The 25,386-nt window shown below is 36.8% G+C and overlaps 1 protein-coding gene across 1 annotated transcript in view; it reads right to left on the reverse strand.

Annotated features, from left to right (window-relative positions):
* LOC140143963 (von Willebrand factor D and EGF domain-containing protein-like) overlaps nucleotides 1-25,386 on the reverse strand; it is a 190,723-nt gene that overhangs the window by 70,618 nt on the left and 94,719 nt on the right. The window contains 1 exon segment of the mRNA XM_072165796.1: nucleotides 1,098-1,332. Within this exon segment, the coding sequence (XP_072021897.1) occupies nucleotides 1,098-1,332 (235 nt within the window).

Consider the following 25,386-nt stretch of genomic DNA (forward strand, 5'->3'; position numbering starts at 1 on the left):
CCTTTTTGCAGCTTTGTACTACTTTTTAAATAATTTCAACGTCATCACTGGCTTAAATAGCTCTTTTGCAATAATTACTATATAGTTAGAAGGGACGGGTGAGGGTTGAGTCTTCATTTCGCGCCCTTGACTCATGCATTTGCTATCTTCCAAAACTTAATCAAATTTGCTGATAGAAACCAATTTTCAGTGTCAATGCTTGGAATTTCTTTGAAGGTGGGATTAGAAATTGGCGCCGAATTCTGACGGTGATGAGCACAGGCAATAACGAGAATTAACAAGATAAGGGGTTCACGATGGGGTCCTATATATTGTCCACTGTAAACATGATAAAATAAGAGTTCGGGTATTAAAATGAATTGGTACTCAAAACATTTCATGAAAAATATGATAATTCATTATTTTAGCTCATTTGCAAGATGTATTTGGTAAAGTTTTGTTGCAAAGAAATGAGACCTCACCTTACAGATACAAATATTATCTTAATGCAGGATGCTATCACATTACATCACATTTATTGTAAACATCTACCAAAAAGTAATTACCCCCATTTAAATAATTGCCATTATTCCTAAACGGTTGATCATATGTCAAATTTGGGATACGCAGCGTACATTTTAATGAAAGTAACGTAAGATGTGAAAGATGCAGCAAAATTGTATTGCCTTGTATGCATTATCCATTGGATATCTCACTGGATTATCCGTTTTGTTTCATGCATTTAGAGGGGATTAAAACACGTGGTAATCCATAACAATTGTTATTATTCTCATCAATGAATGTCAAATTGAAACATGACGATTACAATTATTTGTTCTGACCAACAAGGTCCTAAATTCGATAACTTTCATTTAAATGTACGCTGCGACATCAATATTGGGACCATTGCAAAAAATAAGGTGTCATAATGCGCAGAAATAAGTTATGCTTTAACTACATATCCCAAACCTGACATACGATCAACCGTGTAGGAATAATATCCATTATTTAAAGGGGTAATTACTTTTTGGTAGATGTTTATTACTAACGATAGGGGATATAGAATAATGGTAGAGTCACGGGGTCCCCTATTACAAATGTTATCCAAGGATACTAACCTGTTGCACAGTACGCCATATTGCACCCTCTCGCGGGTTGTAAATAGTACACAAAGAAATCGCCACAGTTAGTCACTTTGACGAGAAATGAGAATAGGCAGCAATCTAGTGAAGATCTACGTTCCCCTTGACTCCAGGAGACACAGACTGTATGAAGGGCTGTCTGTCCTGCTGCTGGAAGACTTCCACCCTTGGTGTTCAGCCACATTGGGGCTTCTGTTCCGCATTGGTTGACCTAAAAGAAAACAAAGATTCAATAACAGATAAACAAGAAGACAAAAAAGTCAAAGAGAAGATCTGCAGAGCCATAAAAAAAATTTACTCGCTCATTGTAAAGATTCGTATTATATGGCGTACATGGGCTCTCTTGACATTCCCGAAATTTTAGGCACAAACAAAAAGTGCCCTCCGGTAAAAATCCCACCAGCAAATGAGGATATGGAGCCTTCTGTTTTTAAGTACAATTTATCCTAAGGAAAGGAGACTATGTGCGCCATTGTGCAAATCTTTACGGTCTTGACCAATGAAAAAGGTAACTATTGATTCATTGTCTTATTGGAAAATACATTATATAATAGAGCAAACGTAAAATAATTAATTGAAATGCATTCGTATGTATTTTAATCATTAAAACTGGAATAAACTCGGGGATGTAGAAAGTAGGAGAACGGGGAGCATATAATGATAGGAAAAGACTATCAAATTTGAGGAAATGATACAATATGGGAGAGAAATGATATCTAGTATAATGCCTATATTGTCTGCCTTTTGTTTTTCTATATTTTGAAGTCTCAGATGTTATTGATAGGAAGTTTACCATTTCTGTAAGTCAGCGTATTGTCCTGTTTTGACATCTCAGTAATGGTGTCTCTGTTTCTAAGAAAATTAATTATCACCGATTGCTCAAATTCTAATCTCCAATTTCCCTCATTATAAGTTTAATATGAATTTCAGTACCTAATGCCAAAAATATCTATGGATTGGATTGGATTTTTTTTGGGGGGGGGGGGGTTCACATTGTACTTTTCTCTTTGTAATATACTCTTTAAAAATAAAAATAATAAACTATGCAGGAAAAATTTCTGTTTCTGTTTTCTATTGTAAAGTTCCACATTTTTGATCGATCAATGGAGAACCAAAACAGAAATGCCTTAGGCTTTTTCGTTTTCGTAATTGGGAGGTAATTTCTCTTCTCTTGGTTAGTTATGACACAACTTGCCCAGAAACAGAGATACCAGTACTAAGATGTCCAAGCAAGACCCGGGAGCAGGAAAATAGATTTCAGAAAAATGATATAAGCGCCAACACATGACTTGAGAAACACCATAGAAGATTAATTATCATCTTTTGCTCAAATTCTAATTGCCAATTCTGCCATTCAATATGTTTAATAAAAGTTAACCTTATTTAAAATCATTTTATGAATGGGTTGTTGTATATTCCTCTGGGGCACCAAAAGGCTGAGATGTTCGTTTTAGCTAAAATTTAATTATACAGGAAAGAGGTTTTCTGTACGCTTTCAGTTTCTGTATCGTTAATTGTCCTATTATAATCACCGTTGGATTTCATCATCATCATCATCATCATCAGCAGCAGCAGCAGCAGCAGCAGCAGCAGCATCAGTCAGCTGAGGATTCAGGTCGTTCTAACATTTCTTTAAGTCAGCGTTAATAAAGTATTGTCCTGTTTTGACATCTTAGTAATGGTGTCTCTGTTTCTAAGAAAATTAATTTTCACCGATTGCTCAAATTCTAATCTCCAATTTCCCTCATAATTAATATTTTTAAATCAATTTCATGGATGGGTTGTTGAGTTTGCCTCAGTTGCACCAAAAGGATAACGATTTCCCAGTTTGTGCATAATTTAATTTACTTTTAACGTGTTTTTTTTCTGTATAATTTAGTTCTTAAAAAAACCCACACAAAATAACAGAAAAACGGGGTTTTATTTAACGTACGTTCAGTTTCTGTCTTCTATTGTAAATTTCAACATTTTTAATAGCCTCCTTTGAAGAGCCCAGTAAAGTGGGTGAAACATTTTTAAGGGGGACCAAAACAGAAATGCCTTAGGCTTTTTCGTTTTTGTAATTGGTAGGTAATTTATCTTTGGTTTGATGTATTAGTTATGACGCAACTTGCCCAAAAACAGAGGTATCAGTACTAAGATGTCCGAGCAGGACTCGGGAGCAGGGCAATAGATTTTAGAAACATAATCATTCCCAGTCGGACAACAGATTTGTTGACGCTCACTTACAGTAATGTTAGAACAACCTAAATCCAACAACGTGCCACATTCAGATTGAAGAGGAAACACACACATGACAACCCGTAACACATTAATATGCCTAAGATGATTTTTATTCGGTTGCTCAAATTATAATCTCTAACTTCCCTTATCATGCTTATTGGAGAACCTAATTTGAAATCATGTTTTGGATGTGTTGTACTGTTTTCCTCTTTTGCACCAAAATGATAAAAATTCATGTATATATCAAATTGTAAAGTTTCACGTTTTTGGTAGAACCTATTGACATGATTGAAGAGCCCAAGAAAGTGGGTGACACAATTTTGTGGAGAACCAAAACATAATGCTTTATAATAGGCTTAATCATTCTCGTAATTGGGAGGTTATTTCTCTTTAGTTTGAGTAGTTGTGACGCACTCCCCAGAAACAGAGATACCAGAACTAAAGACGTCCGAGCAGGACCCGTGAGCAGGAAAATAGACTCCAAAAACATGTAAGCGACAACACACAAATGACTTGAGACAACCTCTATCATCGATTGCTTAATTTCTAATCTCCAATTTGCCTTATAATTAATATGTTAATATGGGATAATCTAATATATAAATCATTTTATGGGTGGGTTGTTATATTTTCCTCTGTTGCACCAAAAGGCTAAAAAGATATTCGTTTAAGGTAAAGTAAATGATGCAGAAAAAAAATTGTTCATATTATTTGCTTTCAGTTTCTGTGTCGGGTTTCCTATTGTAACGTTCCCGATTTTTTGATAGACAATTATTAAGAGGTTACATGTTAAGTTTCACATTTTTTATAGAACTTATATTGAAGAGTCCAAGAAAGTGGGTGAAACAATTTTGTGGAGGACCAGAACATAAATGCCAAATAGGATTTTTCGTTTTCGTAATTAGGAGGTAATTTCTAAGTTGTGTCTGAATTGTGTGACGCAAACTGTCAGATACATGTCAAGGATAATAGATTACCTGACGCTGAAGAACGACCTAAACCCAATAAGGAACCCTTCAATATTGACGCCAATGGGTAGTGGGAGTTCTGACAAAAAAAAGGCAAAAATGCGGCGTTCTTCCCTTGCGTCCGCTCATAATTGTCAGATTCCCGCCTTCTTTTTGACCCCTTTCTCCATTTAAAACTTTACATTCATCCCTCATGGTTCAAGCAAAATGCGAATTCCCCCTTAAAGACACCCGGAAAATTCAGATTCCCCTCCCCCACTCTCACCCCGGCGTAAATATTGAACGGTCATTAACGCGACAAATCGCTCAAAGTGAACACAGTGAAGCAACAACGCACACTTGACCAGTGACTTGAGACAATTAACCCTTTAGGAAATGTATTATCACCGATTGCTCAAACACTAATCTTCAATTTCCCTCATAATTAATACGTGTAGGATTGGGTTAACCTTATTTTATGGATGGTTTGTTGTGCCAAACGGCTACACGTTGGATTATTTCTGTCTATTTTCCAAAGATGAAGTTCTGGTACGTCCAGAATTGTTGATAAAGCCTTTTGACCAGCTGAAGAGCCCAGGAAGATATCTTGGCTTAACGGCACAAGTACGATGGTACCGCGGGATACAAACTGAATCTACAAGGTAAAATTATCAGATTGCCTCAAATTCTAATCCCCAATTTCCCTCATAATTGATTGTTTACGATTGGGTAGCCTAATTTTAAACAATTTTATGGATGGGCTATTGTGTTTTCCTTTGTTGCACCAAAAGGATAAACCTATTGGATTTTTTCTGTACAAATTTTAGGCGATGAAATTCTGGGGCGCTGCAGCTACAACTGACGCATGACGGTCCCATCCATGTTTCAATAAAATTGTGTAAAAGCATAGACCATTAAAAAATGGTCTATGGTAAAAGTGTATAGCTAGGCGTTTTGCTAGGAGCTGCTAGGCTGTATGCGTTTTGTCGTTGCGTCAAACGACTACAGTTTCGTTTAGCGCGGAACGAAAACACGTCATTTTATCGCAACGTAAAAATGCCTATTCCAGACACCGCCTATAGAGGAGTAAAATTTCAATTAAAGAAATATCTGGATTTCTAGGTTTGCTTTCTGAAAACGACTGGAATTCCAGTTGCCAAAGTTACTGGAAAAGCTTGGAAATGCAATAAAAATGTATAAAAAAATCACGGAATTGTCCAAAATGAGCCCCTCAACTTTTTAATTATTTTTTATTGGATTTTTTCATAAATTATTTCATATTTAGACACTTTGAAAGTCTGGATTTCCAGCAATCATACCTGGTTAAAAAATCCGGAAATCAGAACTCCTCTATAGGGGGTGTGCATAGTATTTTCTGACAAGATATAGTGCGGGAATAGGATTGCGAATAATAAAAGAATGGGACAATGTCAATAATTTTAATAAGGTGTTGCGAGTGATATGACTTTCAACAAACTTGACACTCATTCCCAAAATTGCCTAGTTTATCCTGTTCGTATGATCTATCGGGTGAAATGAATTTTCAATTTCTGGATTCCCTAAAAATGATTATTATGGCGGCGGACAAATGATCTAATGACCAAACATCACAAAGTTATTCTTTGTAGGTGGCCGATCTTACTGTATAGGTCGATTACTTGATAATCATTCAAATAAGAACATTTCGAATATTACGATGTATTAGCGAAATAACATCAATTCAGGGTAATGTACTTTAATAACAATTACTACTCTCTGAGGCCAAACAAATTGTTTGATTGGCGTAACATAAAAAAATTAGAGTAGGTCGGTCGGCAATTTAAAACAAAATATTTTTACACACATTTTAAGCTGTAAATTGCGTAAATTGGAACTTTTTTTACATTTTTTTTTTAATTTCAATTTTTTACAAAATGTTTACATTTTTTCTGCAAAAATATAAGAAAAAAGTCTGAGGTCGGGCCTATATTTAGGGTCGGACGGGTTACGCCAATCGAACATTTTTAGGCCTTATTCATGTAGGTCCATAAAATTGCGGGTAGTTTCAAGGATTTTAATTTTAAATCAACTTAAATTGCCATCTATTGAATATAATTATAAGCTCCAATCTCAGTCACAATAGGATTCAATTTTCTTGATGGCTTTTAAAAGCTATAATGGTACTTAAACATAATTATTAAGTCAAAATATAGGCTAATATTTTGAGACTTTATTTCCAATTATGTCTAGATGTCCAACTAAATGAAGGTAATTATGGATGTCTTTGTTATGTTACTTATGGGTATTATCGGACATTTTGGTTATATTCTCTCTACGAATAATAAAATAGTCCTTTAAATCGGGATTATGTTTACCTTTATGGCAAATGGAAATATAATATTCTTTTATATGACATTTGTCTATAGACAATGCTAGTCTAAATTGATTTCATTGATATAATTGCACAGTATGACAATTTGATAAATGGTACCTACTACAATAAGATAATTTACTTAATTGTCTAAATGTATAAATATTTACAATCCTTCATGTTTGTTGAATTGAGAAATATAGTTTCCTCTTTTTTTATACAGATGCAACAACTGAGGCAGTACTTAATTTACCTGTAATTTAAATTTAGTTCGAAGTATTTATTCAATTATTCGAAGTCAGTGGATTTCAAGGGCGCATGACACCAAATCACTGCGCGAAAGGTGCAATGGTGATGAGTTCCGGTTAAAAGTATATGGCTACTGGAGACAATGTGGTGTCCTTAGGGACCATGTTCTTCGTGAGGTTGGCATGTTCTGATTTAAATGAAAGATGCTAACCTATTAATGACTAAAATAGATATGAAATTATACAAATCGATTTCAAAAGAAAAGTAGGCCCTGTCCCAATTACTGCTAACGGAACAAGTTTTAATGCTAGTTTTGGCGTTGAAATAGCGGCGTCGTTTTTCAACATTTTTTAATAAAAAACTGAATCTGTAAAGTTCCCCAAAATTGAAGCTTAAATGAAATTTCAGTCCTTAATTAATACAGGGATGACGTTAAAAAGTGAAAAAATTGTCACGCCTGGTAGAAAACGCCACTTAAAAAAGTTGATTTCTACGTGCTTTTCAATGGAGAAGTTATTTGGTGGTTTACGCCCATAAGTACAAAACGGATATAGCGCCATCTTGTTTTTGCGTTATTTATGTTAAATTATTTATCAATGAACTGTAGACGTGGTGGAGGAGGGTGAAAATTCCGTGGTGAAAACTTACATTTCATTCAGTCTTTCCAAGTGAAATCATGAAATAGTAGTAGTGGTATAGCTAAAATAATAGTTTCTCGATCATGAGAACTCAATAAGCTTCAATAGGCACGCAATGACAATTGTGTCGGCGTACAACGTCTACCACACACGCTTTTGGTAACGCCGCATTTCCTGTGCGTACACAATCGATCGCGCTAACGTGTCATTCCACTAATAGTACATGGTGTTACGTAACCCAGTGCAAAATTTGCTACACTAGTGGAACCAATGCTTTTTAGCTTCTGAATACCCCTACGAACCAAACCTGAGTTGGTTCCATTTTTTTCGAATGTGTCTTCGGCGGCCATTTTGAAATTCAAAATGGCCACTATTTTTAGCCTTTTTAAGCCGTATTTGTCCCGAAAGCGCACAAAGTCATATTTTTCTTAATGATTATTTATACTTTTGATTGTCAATATCCACTAAGAACATAATTAGGATCATTTTCTAGAATCCAAGATGGCTGCCAAATCCAAAATGGCCGCCAATTTGTCTAAAATGATCTGCTAGCTATAAGGACATTGATTTCTTTCCTTTTTCCTGATTATTTTCGCTACTAATGTTTCTGATAATCCACTGAGAACTAACAACTTAATTTGGTCAATTTCCTCCAATTCAAGATGGCCTCTAAATCCAAAATGGCCGCCTTATATTAAAATGTGGCATACCGCTTTTGGCAATTACTATCATCGAGAGTAAAATACATGTATCTCATTTCTGTCAGATATGGATATTAAAATTATTCTAAACATCTTAAAGTAGTGCAACAACATTGCTTAAGGAGAAAACATGTGTATTTCACTTTCAAAATGGCCGCCAAAGTGTTTGAAATTGGCTATGATTAATTTTCAGCATTTATACAATGAAAAGCAGAAAATCATGTTTTTAAAAGTTGAAATATATTGTAATTCAACTTTAGACATTTATGATAGAGCTGATCTTGAGGCATCTAAATGCCTAGTTGCCATCAATACTCATCATCTATGTTATCAGTATTTTCAAGTTCCTCAGTTTGGTGCACAGAGCTGTATTGGTACACTCTTCATCGGCTCCACAAGCACATGCTTCTGAACAAGTCAGCTCAGATAGTGTCGTCTGCAGGAACATCTTCTGGAGCATTTGCTTATTCCACATCCGCACCTAACAAGCTCGACAACAGACTCGGGACCTATTGCAATGTCTGACAGGATAGGTACTGGAATGTTATCTGCATCACTTGACCATCCTAGCTTGAATGGGTCTGGAATATTTGGATGTACCACAAGGTCTTGAGTCCAAACATTCTGCATATGCGCCCGCAGAATGTGTTGATGCCACGCACAGAAGTTGGAGGGATTTTTGCATCACCAAGTTGACTCAGTGCTGTGAGTTCCTCAGGTGTTGCTTCAGTGAAGGCCTTGAAAGCAGTCTTCTTGCCTATACCTCTTTGTGCCCATGAGCCTGCAAAAAAACCCTCTCACAGCGTGAAAAAACACTTTAAGAAGGCATTTCTGCATCACCCAGTTGAATCAGTGCTGTGAGTTCTTCAGGTGTTGCTTCAGTGAAGGCCTTGAAGGCAGTCTTCTTGCCTATACTTCTGATATGTCCACATGTGTCGCATCCTGTTAAACAATGAAATCCCGGAAGCGCTGCTGCTTTTGATGTCCCAAGACGGATATTTATTGGTTTCAGCAAGAGTTTCCTTCTGTTGCCACCTGTTCCCATAAGCATGGTTGATTTGATTGAGTTTTCTCTTCCATAATTATCAAATATGACACGGCAACCTTCATTGTCACTGTAACACGTGTGCATGTGAAAAGTAACACGAATGATGTTCAGACATCGACAGGAATGTGTTGATGCCACGCACCAGAAGTTGGAGGGATTTTATCAATCCCCCTGGTTGGCTCTTGAAGCGTTTCCATCTCAGTGTTTCAGCTGTGTTGGCCTATAGGTCATTTTTTGTGCCCATGAGTCTGCACAAAAACCTCTCACAGCCTAAAACAACACTTTGAGAAGGCATTTCTGCATCACCAAGTTGACTCGGTGCTGTGAGTTCTTCAGGTGTTGCTTCAGTGAAGGCCTTGAAAGCAGTATTCTTGTCTATACCTCTGATATGTCCACATGTGTCGCATCGTGTGAAACAATGAAATCCTGGAAGCGCTGCTGCTTTTGATGTCCCAAGACGGATATGTATTGGTTTCAGCAAGATTTTCCTTCTGTTGTCACCTGTTCCCATAAGTATGGTTGTCTGAATGATGTTCGTCTGATTATATCTTTGATTGAGTTTTCTCTTCCATAATGATCAAATATGACACGGCTTTGACGGCAACCTTCATAAATACTGTAACACGTCTGCATGTGAAAAGCAACATGAATTATATTCAGCCATCGACAGGTGTTAGTACACAAGAGGAAGCAGACACTCTAATCATGCTACATGCAGCTAGCAGAGATCTCTCAAGCTGGAAAGAATGTCCATATTATAACCCAAGATACAGATGTTATGGTCCTTGCTCTTCGAAGACTCACGGTTCTTGGTCTTCAGACAACCATGCTTATGGGAACAGATGACAACAGAAGGAAAGTCTTGCTGAAACCAATAAATATCCGTCTTGGGACATCAAAAGCAGCAGCGCTTCCGGGATTTCATTGTTTCACACGATGCGACACATGTGGACATATCAGAGGTATAGGCAAGAAGACTGCTTTCAAGGCCTTCACTGAAGCAACACCTGAAGAACTCACAGCACCGAGTCAACTTGGTGATGCGGAAATGCCCTCTTAAAGTGTTGTTTCACGGTGTGAGAGGTTTTTTGCAGGCAAAAAAAAAAAAAAAATGACCTACAGGCCAACACAGCTAAAAAACTGAGATGGAAAGGCTTCAAGAGCCAAGCAGGAGGATTGATAAAATTCCTTCAACTTCTAGTGCGTGGCATCAACACATTCTGTGGGCGCATATGCAAGCATATATTTGGAGTCAAGACCTTGTGGTAAATCCAAATATTCCAGACCCGTTCAAGCTAGGATGGTCGAGTGATGTAGATAACATTCCAGTACCTATCCTGTCAGACATTGCAATAGCTCCCGAGTCTGTTGTCAAGCTTGTTAGGTGCGGATGTGGAATAAGCAATGCTCCAGAAGATGTTCCTGCAGACGACACAATCTGACTTTATACAGAAGCATGTGATTGTAGAGAAAATTAATCTTAGCCAATTTCAAGACACTTTGGCAGCCATTTTGAAAGGTTAAATGCACCTATATTCTCCTTAAACAATGTTGTTGCACTACTTTAAGATGTTTAGAATCATTTTCTTATCCATATCTGACAGAAATAAGATAGCATGTATTTTACTCTCAATGATAGTAATTGTTCAAAGCGGTATGCCATATTTTAATAAAAGGCGGCCATTTTGGATTTAGAGGCCATCTTGGATTGGAGAAAATGGGCCAAATTAAGTTTTTTTTGTTCTCAGTGAATTCTCAGAAACATAAGCAGTGAAAATAATCAGGAAAAAGGAAAGAAATCAATGTCCTTATAGCTGGCAGACCATTTTAGACAAATTGGCGGCCATTTTGGATTTGGCAGCCATCTTGGATTCTAGAAAATGATCCTAATTATGTTCTTAGTGCATTTTGACAATCAAAAGTATAAATAATCATTAAAAAATATATGACTTTGTGCGCTTTAGGGACAAATACGGCTTTAAAAAGGCTAAATATAGTGGCCATTTTGAATTTAAAAATGGCCGCCGAAGACACACTCGAAAAAAATGGAACCAACTCAGGTTTTGTTACCTAGGGTATAAGGAAGCAAAATAACCTTGGTTCCACTAGTGTAGCAAATTTTGCACTGACTTATGATAATTCTACGTAACACCATGTACTATAAACTTGCGACATTGGATGATAACTGTTCCAACTTGGTTCCAACTCTCCCATGGATCTCTACTTTGATCCACACGCTCAAGCTGAGTGGACAAAACATATATTTTCTGAGATTATTTTGATCTTTTTTATCTATCACCACAGTAATCACGGAGCGGATATGGACCCACGCGGACCCGCCATCTTACAAGTGTTTTCTGTTAGCATTGTAATTCTCTGATGAGAAACAGATAGTATTGGTTCTTTGTATTCTATTCTGCAAATCTGTACTTTGTAGAGTCAATACAACTTAATTCTAATCGAATTACATCATAACAATCTATATTAAACTTTTCTGAAGTTAAAAAGTATTTGGTAAAACCTGGGAAGAGAAACCCACTTCTAGGTCTATGTTATATTTCCCTGGTAAAATTAGGCGTCGAAATGTAACCGCAAAGTGGCCTGCACTCACTATGGACCACAATGTTCTCATCCCAATGGCATAGTTCAATAACCTCAATTAAACAATCATAGTGCCAAATTTGACCTCAAGGTGCAGAGTATGAGTTTTGTCCCCACATTTTCAAAAGTTATTCAATGAATGTGCAAATGTATTGGGGTTAAAGAACTGTGCTTTGATAGATGAGCATGATGTGGATCCCAGTGACTGCTGCTGCCGCAACAACAGCGGACCCTATCAGCAAAATTGAGATTTTCTCAGCTCAAATAGGGTAGTTCATGATTAGGATTAGTGCTCCTCTACTGAGCATATGTGTTGACGATATCTCAATATTAAAAGCATATGAAACTGCCATTACTGCGATGTTCATCTTTATATAGACGACTCCAACGAGCCAAGTGATGGTCAGAATTCATTTGGTCATTACTGCCCCCCCCCCCCCCACAGTGTCATCGCCCCGATATCTTCATGGCAGAAATCGCCATGGTAGGTTGAATCCACAGCCACGCATGGCCATTTTGTTCCGACCTTTGAGACGCATAATGAGCCGAGGGACATCCGACTAAGGCTACTGACAATAGCCTGGTAATTGACCTCTCTGTGTGTGAGTGAGCATGTATACGCCATGATGAGGTCAATGGTCATACACTGTCTCCACGAGTGAGTGGAACTAGCCTACGCTGCGCTATAGTTCGGCACATATAAAATCAGAAAGTTTTTGAGGTCAAGACGGAAGCTTCTTTCTCAAGACGCAAGCTAAAGACTATCATATCCGTTCAACACATATATTCAAGTGCAAGGCACAAAATCTGGCTTCTTTAGACTAAATAAATTACGGGAGATATTCATCATTTTCTACCCCGGTATCCAAAGATTTATCGTCTGAATATCAAATCGTGCATAGCACATTCACGTGTATCGATCCCGGGTATAAATTTCAGTGTCTCTGCTGTTTAATGTAATTATTAACCGGGCGATGTCGGTGTGCCCCCCCACCAAACTGGTGTGACTGCTAAAAATCGATGTGATGTTTTATTGTGTTATTAACTTTCACGATTCCTGTGTCTAAGTGTAACACGGGTGATTGAATGCAGTTTAAAATCCCGCCAAGGCCGCGTCATTTCACATTTCAGGTGAGATGGACCCGACGGGGAACCAGATATGGCTCCCATGAGCATGATGAGGCGTAGGAATGCGTGAAATTGGATTCGTCTATACTTCGATATCAAAGATTTATATAAGGGGCATACTTGCACATAATCATAATTCTATTTACAAATATAAATAATAAATATGAATAAATAAACAAACAAACAAAATGTCAATACAAAATGTGGAAAGGCAGGTTCGTAAGGTTATTATAATCACATAAATATCTCAAAAAAGGAATACAAACTCTTTGAAAAAACAAATAAGACTCGCAAAGTTTTAACGATTCCGGGGAGGTGCAAGCGGAAATATGTTTATTTTTCCGTGCCTGGGAGTCCCCTTTCATTGAGTTTTCCAATCGGGGGTTGACTCATCACCCCAGACCATGCGTGTATGCTCACCTGGAAACTTACCAATAAAATATTAAGCCAAACGGGAAGGGTTCGTGAAAGAAATTCTTATATTTCATTTACCGTGTTCATGAATCAGTAAGAACATTTCCTCAACTAGTGACCCCTTTACTAAGTATGGTTCTTTTTTTATTGGATTTAGAGGTGAAATACTGCGATATTGTAACATAAATCTAAGACACGGAAATTGACGTACCTTAACAGAGTCACTTTGAATCACAGCTATTACTCTACAAAGTAAATCTCAAAAAATGTGAAAATGCAATGGAAAATATGTAATAAAGTATAAGGGGTCTCTTTGTTTAGAACTACTGGGCCATAGTTGGTAACACGGACTACGAGGAGGGGGCTGTTATTGTGCCCCATAATTTTCAATTATAAACGCAAATCAATATGTAAGTGCTCTTTAGCAAAGTCATAGTTCATTGAATTTACAACCCGTATGACAAAACAGGCGACAATAGTAACTTTTTGCACAAGATTTGCAATTTAAAGAGAATTGTCCATTGCTCATTGAAATGAAGCTAGTATATGGACAATATAAGTGTGCTCTTTCATTTGATGACATAAAATTTGAAAAATATTTTAAGAATCACTTGACTTTTAAAACCTACATATTGGTCAAAAGTTGTGCTTGGATAGGTCGTTTTCATCAGATTAATAACATTCGCCTTGCTATAAACATTGAATTGCGTTATCTGTTGACTTAGTGAAAAAAAAAGTGTTTTAGTGGGAAGTGTTAGCTTTCTTTCAATATAAAAAAAATATCTGATTGGATGAATGGAACACTTGAGGTTTTGACAAAAGCCAATCAAAGATGCCTATTTTCCACTAGATCTCACACAGCTCTAAGTTGAATGATATGCGCTCAACCGTGTAGTATAACAGACTGCGTAGAGGCTAGACTCGCTGTGCTTGGAAATATCTGTGTATTCGAGTGTATCGAGGTGGAAACTGTGCGTAGATGCATTTGTAAGAGAATCGTTTTTGTAGTCAAACCTTTTCATAATGCATATACCGTTATATTTGGTACCAATATATAGCCATGGGTCTCCTCTATCCAGTGATAACATAACAAGTTCAAACATTCCCCACATGATGTCGCTATGACGTCATAATGTGAGCGCGCCCATGCAAATTTGGGAAATTTTAGTTATGTACAAAAGTATAGTCAAAATTGATTTTTGCATGCCCCGGTCACGTGACGACTTTCACGTTAAAACAAAAGCTCTAAATCAAAAAAAAACAAAACAAAACTTGGCTGACATCTCTTTTTTTTCTAGTCGAAAAAAATTGCACCAACCTAACAAATATGCTATAAGTCTATATAAAATCCCTGGGCTAAAATCATAAATATCCTGTTCCGAATTTGGTCATTCTTGAGCGATTTTGAAGTACCTAAACGAAAGTTCAACCCTGCACCCATGAAAAATTGCATGAATCATGCAACTTAGGATTGCTGATTTATAAACCATCTTTTAAGTCTAAATATTTACCATTATATAAGTTAACACTACTTTGTGGCACCGGTCACAGACGGTGAAAGATGGGACAACGTATGTCTAGTAGTTGACGAGATAAAGCTGTTAGATTATCCACATCATTGCGACAACGTATCCCCATTACTAACCGGGTAAATCCAAGCATTTAGAGATCTGATCATGTGTAGACAGACTACAATAAAATTGAGATTCATCTTTAAAGGGCAGGTCTATTGCAAAAACAACATCATATCATTTGCAAGCTAATAGTATGAGGACAATGAAAATGACTCCTTTTTTGAGAAAATAAGACGTTTAAAATTGATATTCCGCAAAAAACAACTTAAGCGATGAGTTCCTTCGAACGAGACAGAATTGGCCTAGAAAAACATTGACGTCATGAAATGACTGTGCCTGCTTTGCGAGAAGGGATTATAAACATTCTCAATGCACAGAACATATACTATTGTTGTTCACAGAAAAAACTCTAAATTAAGTATTACAAATTTAATGGTTTTCAACATAATGGATAAAATCAGCCGCTTCTTTTTTTATATATTAGTAAATTGTGATATTACAATTCATATGTATAACAATATCATGAGAAATATTAGGACTAAAAAATAAATAAATAATTTGAGCTTAGAATTTCATCGTGATATCAATCTGAGACTACACCTTGGTCTGGGGCGGACATTTTAAAAATGAATTTAGAAGAGCAGCAACGACATCACTTGCATTACATTCCAGATGTTAAATCTACATCATATGCAAAATTTGAGGAAATTCGCACGAGTCCGTTTTATTTTAGGGCCATTTGTCTATAACTGGTCTTTACATGTAGCCCTATGGAGAGAGTGCCCGTTGAGGGCGCTATAACCCCCATTTTAGGAACAAAAATGTGATTTAAAAAAAACGGACTCGTGCGAATTTTCTAAAATTTTCAGAGTATGTAGTTTGAACATGTAGAAATATAATCAAGTAGTTGTCCTACCTGCGCTTCTCCGAAAAAATAAAAAGTCCTATACCTCAATGATAATGAAACCTAGGTGACTAGTATATAAACCGTGTTATGTCCACAAACTCATGTATCTGATTTCCCTGTGCTATAGTATTATAGTTTCAGTTGGATGAAATATTACAAAGCAAACGCATAGTAACAATAATGTGTGGGCTTTGTTTCCGAAATGAGAACAATAGTCTGCATATTGTTATCCAGCATTGTTATGGTAAATAATAGTACAACTCATTGTTGCTAATGTCAAACTTGTCACACAAGTAAATGAGAGCATGATATAGTGTCCGCTTCATTTACCTACGTCATAGCCCGCTGCCTTGAAAATTAATTTCGCTTCAAACGGGGGAAGAACACGTACGACCCCGAATTTTACCCACACAATTTCTATTTTTTCAGGAGAAATACGCATAAAAAATTGCAACGAGTGTCAACTTGTAATGTAATAATTATTCTCTTCGAATAGAGATAAACTTGTTTTTGCAATAGACCTAACCTTTAAGAAGCATTTTATTCATATGGTGCCATATCTTTCAAAACGATATTGAAAGACAGGTGAGTTCAGTGTGGAGTGCAAATTTGCGGCCTGTTGTTATTCGCTGTAGAAGTGACGTAAGGCTACCATAGCAATAGATGAAAACAATTTGGACTATATCGCCCTGCACTACAACGTTCACGCGGTACCTACACGCTGGCGAAGTGACGTAATAAATCGGATTAACTACCATAGCAATAGGCGAACACAATTTTAAATATATCGCGCTGCACTGCACGCAGGTTGCACTCATCACCTTTTCACAGGTCTTTACAGGTGCGAGTGATCAGCATGATATGGTTCAAAGCAGAGCTATCGCGGGCCGCGTGAACGTACCAGTGAAGCGCGGTATATTCAAAAATGGCTTTCACCTATTGCTATGGTAGTTAATCCGATTATTGCATCACTTCGCCAGCGTATGCATTGAAACATATTATGCTGATCACTCGCACCTGTACGATTAGTATCTTTGAAAGCGGTATAGAGGTTATCCGTGTTCTATAAGCTACATATCCTATTAGCGACTGCTATACCTTGTTTAGGACTTTCAAAAGAAATACCTGCATGTGCAACCATGACTGTTTCAAAGTAGCCCGCCAAAGTCATGCAGGTAACTCCGAGGTCGTGCACTGACTTGGTTTGAATGAGGAATACTACGGGAACCAGCGCCTTTTGTTAGAAGTCACGCATGAGTAAAGTGGATAACCTCTCTTTATATTCAATAGTATACTTTGCAGACATACACAGGTGGTGAGTGCAACCTGCTTGTAGTGCAGTGCGACATAGTTCACAATTATATTAATCTATTGCTATGGTAGTTAATCCGATTATGCCTCACTTCTACAGATAATTATATACACTCGTATACGTGTATTACGGGCAGATTATTCAAGGTCTGTCTTGATTGTAAATATCTGGTGATTGTTTCTTGATGAATGCAATTTAAGGGTATACCATGTATTGTTGGTCGAAGCAGCAGAAAAAAAAGTAGTTCCCAGCATCTTGCGAATGGTAGTCAGCTTTAGCAAAAATTGCATTGCTCAATTCATAGCGAGCGTGTAGAGGAATTCAAATATCACAGATATAATTTTGTAGGTCCTGCAGTGGTTCTTGAGTTATGTTGTAAACAAGAGGGCTGAAACAACAATACTTTTGTAAAACGTACATAACTCATTAACAACAATAAATTAAGCAAGTTTTCAAAGTATATGATTTTTAGAATGAACTTTTGCAAAACACCAAAGTGTTATTTTTCAATAATATATTGATTCAGATAATGAAAATCGATTTTTTTTTTTTTTTTCTTTTACCTACAATACCTCGTATACCCTTAAGTATACATCTTTGTTATTTCCGCTATATAACATTATCAACGATCCATAAAACAATACTTCTTTGCTAAAGGAATAAAAACAATAGATACATTAATAGTATGTTACCTCGGGACCGGTAACTTAATAACTATGTCCCAGATTCCATGTTATTTCTTCTGACTAATGTAAACGAAATATTATACCATGTACCATAGGAATTAATATGCTTAGTGCTTGCATCTTAGGTTCTTTTCTTATACTCCATACATACCATATCGTTTCGTCTTACCTACAATACTTGCATGACCTGCTATCAAGCTATTAAGACTAGGGGTCTGTTACCGTCAAGCAAAATTTTAAATATGTGGACAAACTCAAAAAAATAGAAATCCTTGATTCTTTTAGCATGGAAAGGGTTTAGGGGGGACATTTTAAAAATGACATTTAAAAAGTTGCATTTGGCCTATTGGCATGGTAACGGACAAAACAAATATTAGTCGAAAATGACCAAAATTTACAATTTTCATTTTTGAAAAAGGACAAAGTTTGGTCGAATGCCACAAATATATAAGATGTGATATAATTTTTTAAGTTTTTTCTTCAGATAGGGGCATGCTTTGGTAGTCCTTGCAAATGAAGAAAGAGCTTGTCACTCTTTTATAAGATCCTTTAATTTTAAGTAGAAAAAACACATTTTTGGGCAAAAATTGTAAATGTCATTTTACCCCAACATTGAAGGGGTGTAACTGTAAAGAAAAAGTTGATATTTTGTAATTGTATGGTGGCATAGCTAGAGTGAACCCTTGCTGACAGATATATAGTTTCAAAAAATTGGGGTCTCAACTTCTAAAGAAGTTCTGGCTTTTTAAAAGTACCAAGTTTTTGAAAAAATGTGTATTTTTAAGTGGAATTATGGCAAATAAGTTTCGCTTAAAAGGATTGTGTTTAAATAACCGTAATGAAATAATTATTGAATATATTTCTATTGATGAAAAGATTAAGTGACTTCTTAAATTTGAGTCTCAGTTTTAAATGGTACAAACAAGCTATATTATACATACAGGCCTTTTAAGCATGTTAAGCAGATTAGACAGATCGCAGCGCTATTCAAATACAGATAGAGGGCAGCGCTTGGAAGACAGGTTGCTTTTAGCATCAGACAGCTAGCTACCCAGTACAAACAACAGAGTTCACCAACTTTACGAGAACACCAATCAGGGGCTGTGCAATAATGATAAGCCCTGTAGGAAGGGTAAATATGGGGGGGGGTGTCCAAGAATGTTTGGCAACCCCCAAAAAGGGGGGGAGCAATTTTTGGCAGGTCAAATGAACCTATACCATGGTTCCTAGCCGTCGCAGAGGAGCTCATAGGGTAGTGTCAATATACCGGTAAACGACATATCTGATTTGCCCAGGTTTTTGTAAGTTTGCCACTGCTTTTAGCATCAGACAGCTAGATACCCGGTACAAACAACAGAGTTCACCAACTCTACGAGAACACCAATCAGGGGCTGTGCAATAATGATTTGCCCAGGTTTTTGTTTGCCACTGCAAGCTAGGTGGTGGCAATGGACATTGGAGCACATTTACGGGGCAGACTATACTACAGACACGCTCTGATATTAGGGCTTAGAAAAACAGTGCAGAAATGTTCAAATATGCCAAATTCTTTGCTCAACGCTTGCATTATACATGTACATCTAGACCATTATTATAAGGTTTTGCAAATTGGGAACTCAAACATATGTCATGTGCGGGGGGGGGGGGCAAAGATTTGTTGGCAGGCCGGAAGGGGCAAGCAATTCTTTTTGGCACGCCGTTTGGAAGTTTTAAGCTTAGCCCTCAACATCAGGAAGCATGTAAAGTTTCATCTCCAGCAGATGGATCTTCAGGGAATTCAACATCAGACAATGTTAACCAAGAAACATTTGAAAATCATCAACATCATGAACTATGTGCTGCTTTTAACATCAGGCAGCTACTAGTACTAACCCAGTACAATCAACAGTGTTCACCAATTCTACGAGAACACCAATCAGCAATAGGAAGTATGTGAAGCTTTATCTTCAGTAGATTAATCTACTAGCTACGGTGGATTCAAGAGGTATTGCAAACGCTATTCAGTTACCCAAGGAAACATGTACATCGATATACATAAAGCATTGAAGCATTGACGCTAGTAGCTCACATTAAGTCAGGAAAATATGACAAAATTACAAACATCAAAATTAAAAAGCCTTCTAGCCAAGATAAGAGGAAATACCAACGGGCAGCAATGCATTCTTTCTGAATCAGAGATAATTATGATTAGGTCATGAATTGGCCCTAAAGGTTATATACCACTAATAGGCCTGGGCGATACATGGAAATACGACGAGTAACTATTTGTTTGCATGGCATCTGAAAAGACTGCTTTAAAATCGCTGAAATTGACCAAGTAATATAGCCAAAAAGTACTTTTTAGAGTTTGATGCTTCAAAATGGTATATTTTCTCTCATTATATGACATTTTGTTGTAATAGTACCAAAATTCATACGCACGGCTACGGTTTTAGTAAATATTCGCCCTACCATATTGTAACTTTCAGCTTCGAGTGCGCACTGCCATTTTGAGGTGTTTACGGTTCAGTTAAAACAAGAAAAGTCTCAGGTCAACCTATGTTGAGTTTTTGATCATTTGGCATCATGAGAAATGTCCACCCGAAATTAGCCATTTTGCCATTGAACCCCGTGTAATACATAATTAGTGGTATTTAACCTATAGTCAGCAAGAAACAAACAAACCCAATTTCCAAGAAGCAGAAAGAATTTATTATTGATGGGTATGAGCATGGAGAGGTCACTGGGAATCCGGGCTGGGAATAGAGAGACCCTTCTGCTGTTGCTAAGCAAATGCGTTTTTTGGCGGATGTAAAATAGCAACAAGAGGGCATTTAGCATGTTTAGCAGGCCTACATCTGAGACGAGTATCTGACCCCACAACACACAAGTAGTTTTTTTCCGAGAGATCAATGATGAACTTGCAGATCCTGCAGATACAATGGTATATCAAGAGTGCCTAAAGCAAACGGTGCAGAAACCAGAACTTTATCATCCCATTACTCCTATTACTTAAATTTGGGGACAAATAGATTATTTAGAGTACAAGATGACACACTTAGCAATGTCAGCATCAAAACTCTCACATCTGTCAGGCACTGTTCATGATCTCATTAGAAAATCCCACACATGAGCGACTCCGTTTATAATTCTAACAACAATCTACACAAAGTAAAGACTTGAGCATCACTTTATGATGGGTTGGCAATGGCTTCACCATGTCCACATTTAACTTTAAAAAAAACTAGATTTATAGATAACATTATATAAAACAAAGAAAAATGTTACTTGGTATGTCAGTTGCTGTTGTTGCTATAAACCCCAGATAAGGTAGAAACAACTGGTAAAAAGGACTTTAATATTATAAATCCACGAAATTATCACATTCTCATTATGTTTAAACCATATTTAGATTATTGGTGAGGTATTTCAGATAAAGTCAATCAATGAGTCCAGTAGTGAATATAGGCCTAAATAAGAAGTAGAAATGATTATTATACATGGAAAACCCCTAGCCTACTCCAGAGTAGTGACCAACTGAAATATAATGTGTTTTATTTGGTTTTAATAGTTATCATCGATTTATCCATTGTTTAGGAAGAGTAGAGATTGTAAAAGACAGATAACCACCACCAAGAAATTAATGCCCATGGTAACCATTTTGCGCCCAACTTTGCACATTTTTCATGCATTAAACCATATGGCTGGGGAGGGGTCACTGGCAGTTTACTAAGTGAAAATTACTTAAATAAATGATAACCATTGGTTACGATGGGTCAATGAACTATTCTGGGTATGTTATTTGCAAATCACAAGCCAATAAAGGATTTTTATACTGTGAAAGTGCTATGTAATTAGCTCATTTTTATCGAAAATAGCGAACTTTCTTCAAAGTAAAACTTCGTTATGGGGTAAAGACCCCAATTTTTTTATTGGTTGGTTGATCATCCCCATTCATAGTCATTCTCATCCAACCCCTGACTTTAATCAGCAAACTTCTTCTTGAGAGTTATTGAATTTCAAAGTTATGCCACTTTTCCTAAGAAAAAAAATAACAAAAAAGAGGGATTTTGCATTGCATATTACACAATATTCTAGGTGGGTGTGAAAACTGGCAATACTATTTTTGTAACGTTTAATACATAGGTATTTATCAGCAGCAATTTAAATTGTTCCATACTTCTAGCAATTTCATTAGTGCTAGCTAGAAAAATGTGTCTTTTTCGAACTGTAAAATTAAAAAAATGAACTTTCCCTGTGGCAATCTTCAAAGAACCGTTACCATGGCAACAAGGGATTTTCGAATTTTTGATCAAGTTACAAAATCATTAGACCCAAATACCTTTCCTATCACAAGATTTAGACAAATTCCATGAACCTTTATTTTTGGCTTTGTCCGCACATTGCTGAATTGATCCAGACCCCCAGTCTTAATAACTCAAAAAAAAGTCTCCTGAATTCAGTTGTTCTTTAAGAACTTAGAAATAATAGATTTCAAAGCACCTACACAAAAGTTCCACATTGCACCCGTGACAAAATATATGAATCATTTCCATTTATCACGCAATCACAAACCATTTGAAATCTAAATATTTACCATTATCTGTGATCGTCGATGATTCATAAAACATCATGGGAGTCTAAACATTTTCCATTTATATCTAAGCAACATTACTTTGTGGCACCAGTTATAGACGGGGAAAGATGTGACAACGAGTGTCTAATTGACGCGATAAAGTTGATCGATTATGCACGTCATTTGCGATAGGATATCCCCATCACTGCTTGGATGACCAATCTTCCAGGTCCGTAGTTAGAATGTATAAATCTATTTATGGGGGAGGGCTAAAAAGTGGACCTTTTGTGACTTTCTCCTTTCTTGGTTTTCAACGTTACACATAAAAATCTGGCCTTTTTATTCGGATTGGCAAGGGGAGGGACGAGGATGTGTCGCGCACCCTGGCTACAGCTTTGTCAACACCAATCATCTGTCTAGATGTTTAGCAGGCTATAAGCATTTCGATGTGAAATTTATAAGCTGATAGTGACATGGAAACATCATTGGCAGGTTCATATCCCAGCAAACACAAAAACGTTTTAAAAACGTTTTAAATAAGTTATATTTTGGCTTTTGGTTTAGGTAAAAACGTTTTAATAACATTAAAATGTCGGGTTATATAAATTATTATTATTATTATTCAAGGTTTATTAAAATGCATATCGCAGCCAAACAGCTGAATTACATACATTGCACAATATAAAAAACAATTAAATAGCATATATAATACAATATGACAAGCAAAAATACAATAGCCCATAACAAATGAAAACAGTCTCACTCACTCACTCACTCACTCACTCACTCACTCACTCACTCACTCACTCACTCACTCACTCACTCACTCACTCACTCACTCACTCACTCACTCACTCACTCACTCACTCATTCACTCACTCATTCATTCACTTCCTCAACCACTTCCCCACACACATCCCAACTCACTCATTCACTCACTCTCTCTCACCCCTCTCTAACACTTTAAATACAGAAAAATAACCAACTTCAAAATACATGCGCTATTAAGCAAAAAAATACAAAACTGAGCCTGAGTGCCACCAAGAGATGCTAAAAAAGAAGCAACTTCAATCAAACCTTTGCAGCTTCCTGATTCCACAGCTTAACCATATAAGGGATTGGACTGTTGGCGTACCTCTGGGTTCGCACCCTGGGAGTGGAGAGGAGGTTGGCGTTGCGCAATGCTCTTCCATTCTCTCCACGCAAACCTGGCAACCAGCTGCGGAATTCAGGAGTCTCCAAAAGTGAGTTTGCAAATTGTAGGCATATTTGATCACGTCGAGACCTGAGTTGAAGTAACTGGCATTGATCTAAAGCATCCTGGTAAGAAACATAGTTATTATAACCTAGCATAATTTTGCACGCTCTCTTTTGAATACGCTCGAGAGCTGAATGGTGATGCTCAGTGAGCCCCGGATGCCATGCTGGAACGGCATATTCAACAAGAGGCCTAATGAACCCAATATATATGGTTTTCAAGTCTTCTAGTGGTAAACCAAAGCGCTTGAGAGTGGTAAGCATGAATAAACGCCCACTGGCACGTTTAACAACATTTGATATGTGTACATCCCATTTAAGATCATTCGTGATCTGAACCCCAAGAATCTTTACACAACTCGTTGACTGCAGAACCTCCCCAGACAACCTCAATGGGTCAACATTTGGTGGATGCTTAGCGAAAGAAACATTCATATACATACATTTTTTAGGATTTAATGTCATTTTGTTGGTGGTAGCCCATTCGTCAAAATCATCCAAGTCTCCTTGAATGGTAGATGTCTTGTTAACAAAAGTATTTTCAACTAATGTCAAATCATCGACGTATTTGAGCACCATTTTATTTTCTTCCGTGGTCAGAGCAGCATCATTTGCTTGACCAACAAAAGTAGCTGGACCCGTCAGAGTGCCCTGAGGCACACCTCCAGAAAGTTTAAGCCAAGAGGAAAGAGCATTCTGATATTTGACACACTGAGATCGTTGAGATAGGAAACTACAGATCCACGGGATAATAGAAGGTCTAGCACCCATTTTGTTTTTAATGATACGGCGACCACTGTGATCTACACGATCGAATGCCTTGCTGAAGTCTGTTATTACAATCCTAGACATACTCTTGCTTTTTTCAGCATGCATCAGGATGTTATTAATCAACTTGACAAGGTAGTGAGACGTGGAATGCCCTTTACGATTACCAAACTGGTTAGGATCGATTTGATCTTCAATGTCCTGCATAAGCCATTCAATAATAAAAGACTCAGCGACCTTAGCAAAGTGATCCGTCAGGGAAACAGGCCGTAGCTGGTTCCAAGTTGGCGGACTGGACTTAGGAATGGGAACCACTATGGCCTGCAAACAATAAAGGTCATGATAACGTTTTAACACGTTTTGTATGAAAACACACTACAGCAATATTTTGAAATGTTTTCAAAAAATGTTATTGTAAACTATTTTTGCAAACATTTTTGCCAAATATTGTGTCAATACTTAAATATCATTATGTTGAAATATTTGAACCCAGCAAACACAGAAATGTTCTTAAAATGGTTTTTTTTTTTTCAAAACCTTTTAATAACATTTAAATGTCGGGTTACATAAAGGTCATGAAAACGTTTTTAAAACGTTATTGAAAATATTTTGGGCAAACATTTTTTGCAAAATATTTTTTCAACCCCAAAATAACATTCTCTTTAGAATGTTTTGTATCAAGTTTTCAAGAATGTTTTTGGAATGTTATTAAAACGTTTTTATACCATTTTTATAACCCGACATTTAGACGCTTTCTGTAAAACATTTTTGTTTGCTGAGCAGTAGATTATCAAAAAATGTTTTTTAAGGTTATGAAAACGTTTTATACTATTAAAATACCCTGTATATAACCCGACATTTAAACGTTTTCTGACAAACTTTTATAACCTTTTGCGAATGATGTCGA

This window comes from Amphiura filiformis, unplaced genomic scaffold, assembly GCF_039555335.1.
Source record: "Amphiura filiformis unplaced genomic scaffold, Afil_fr2py scaffold_34, whole genome shotgun sequence".
Taxonomy (NCBI): Eukaryota; Metazoa; Echinodermata; class Ophiuroidea; order Amphilepidida; family Amphiuridae; genus Amphiura; species Amphiura filiformis.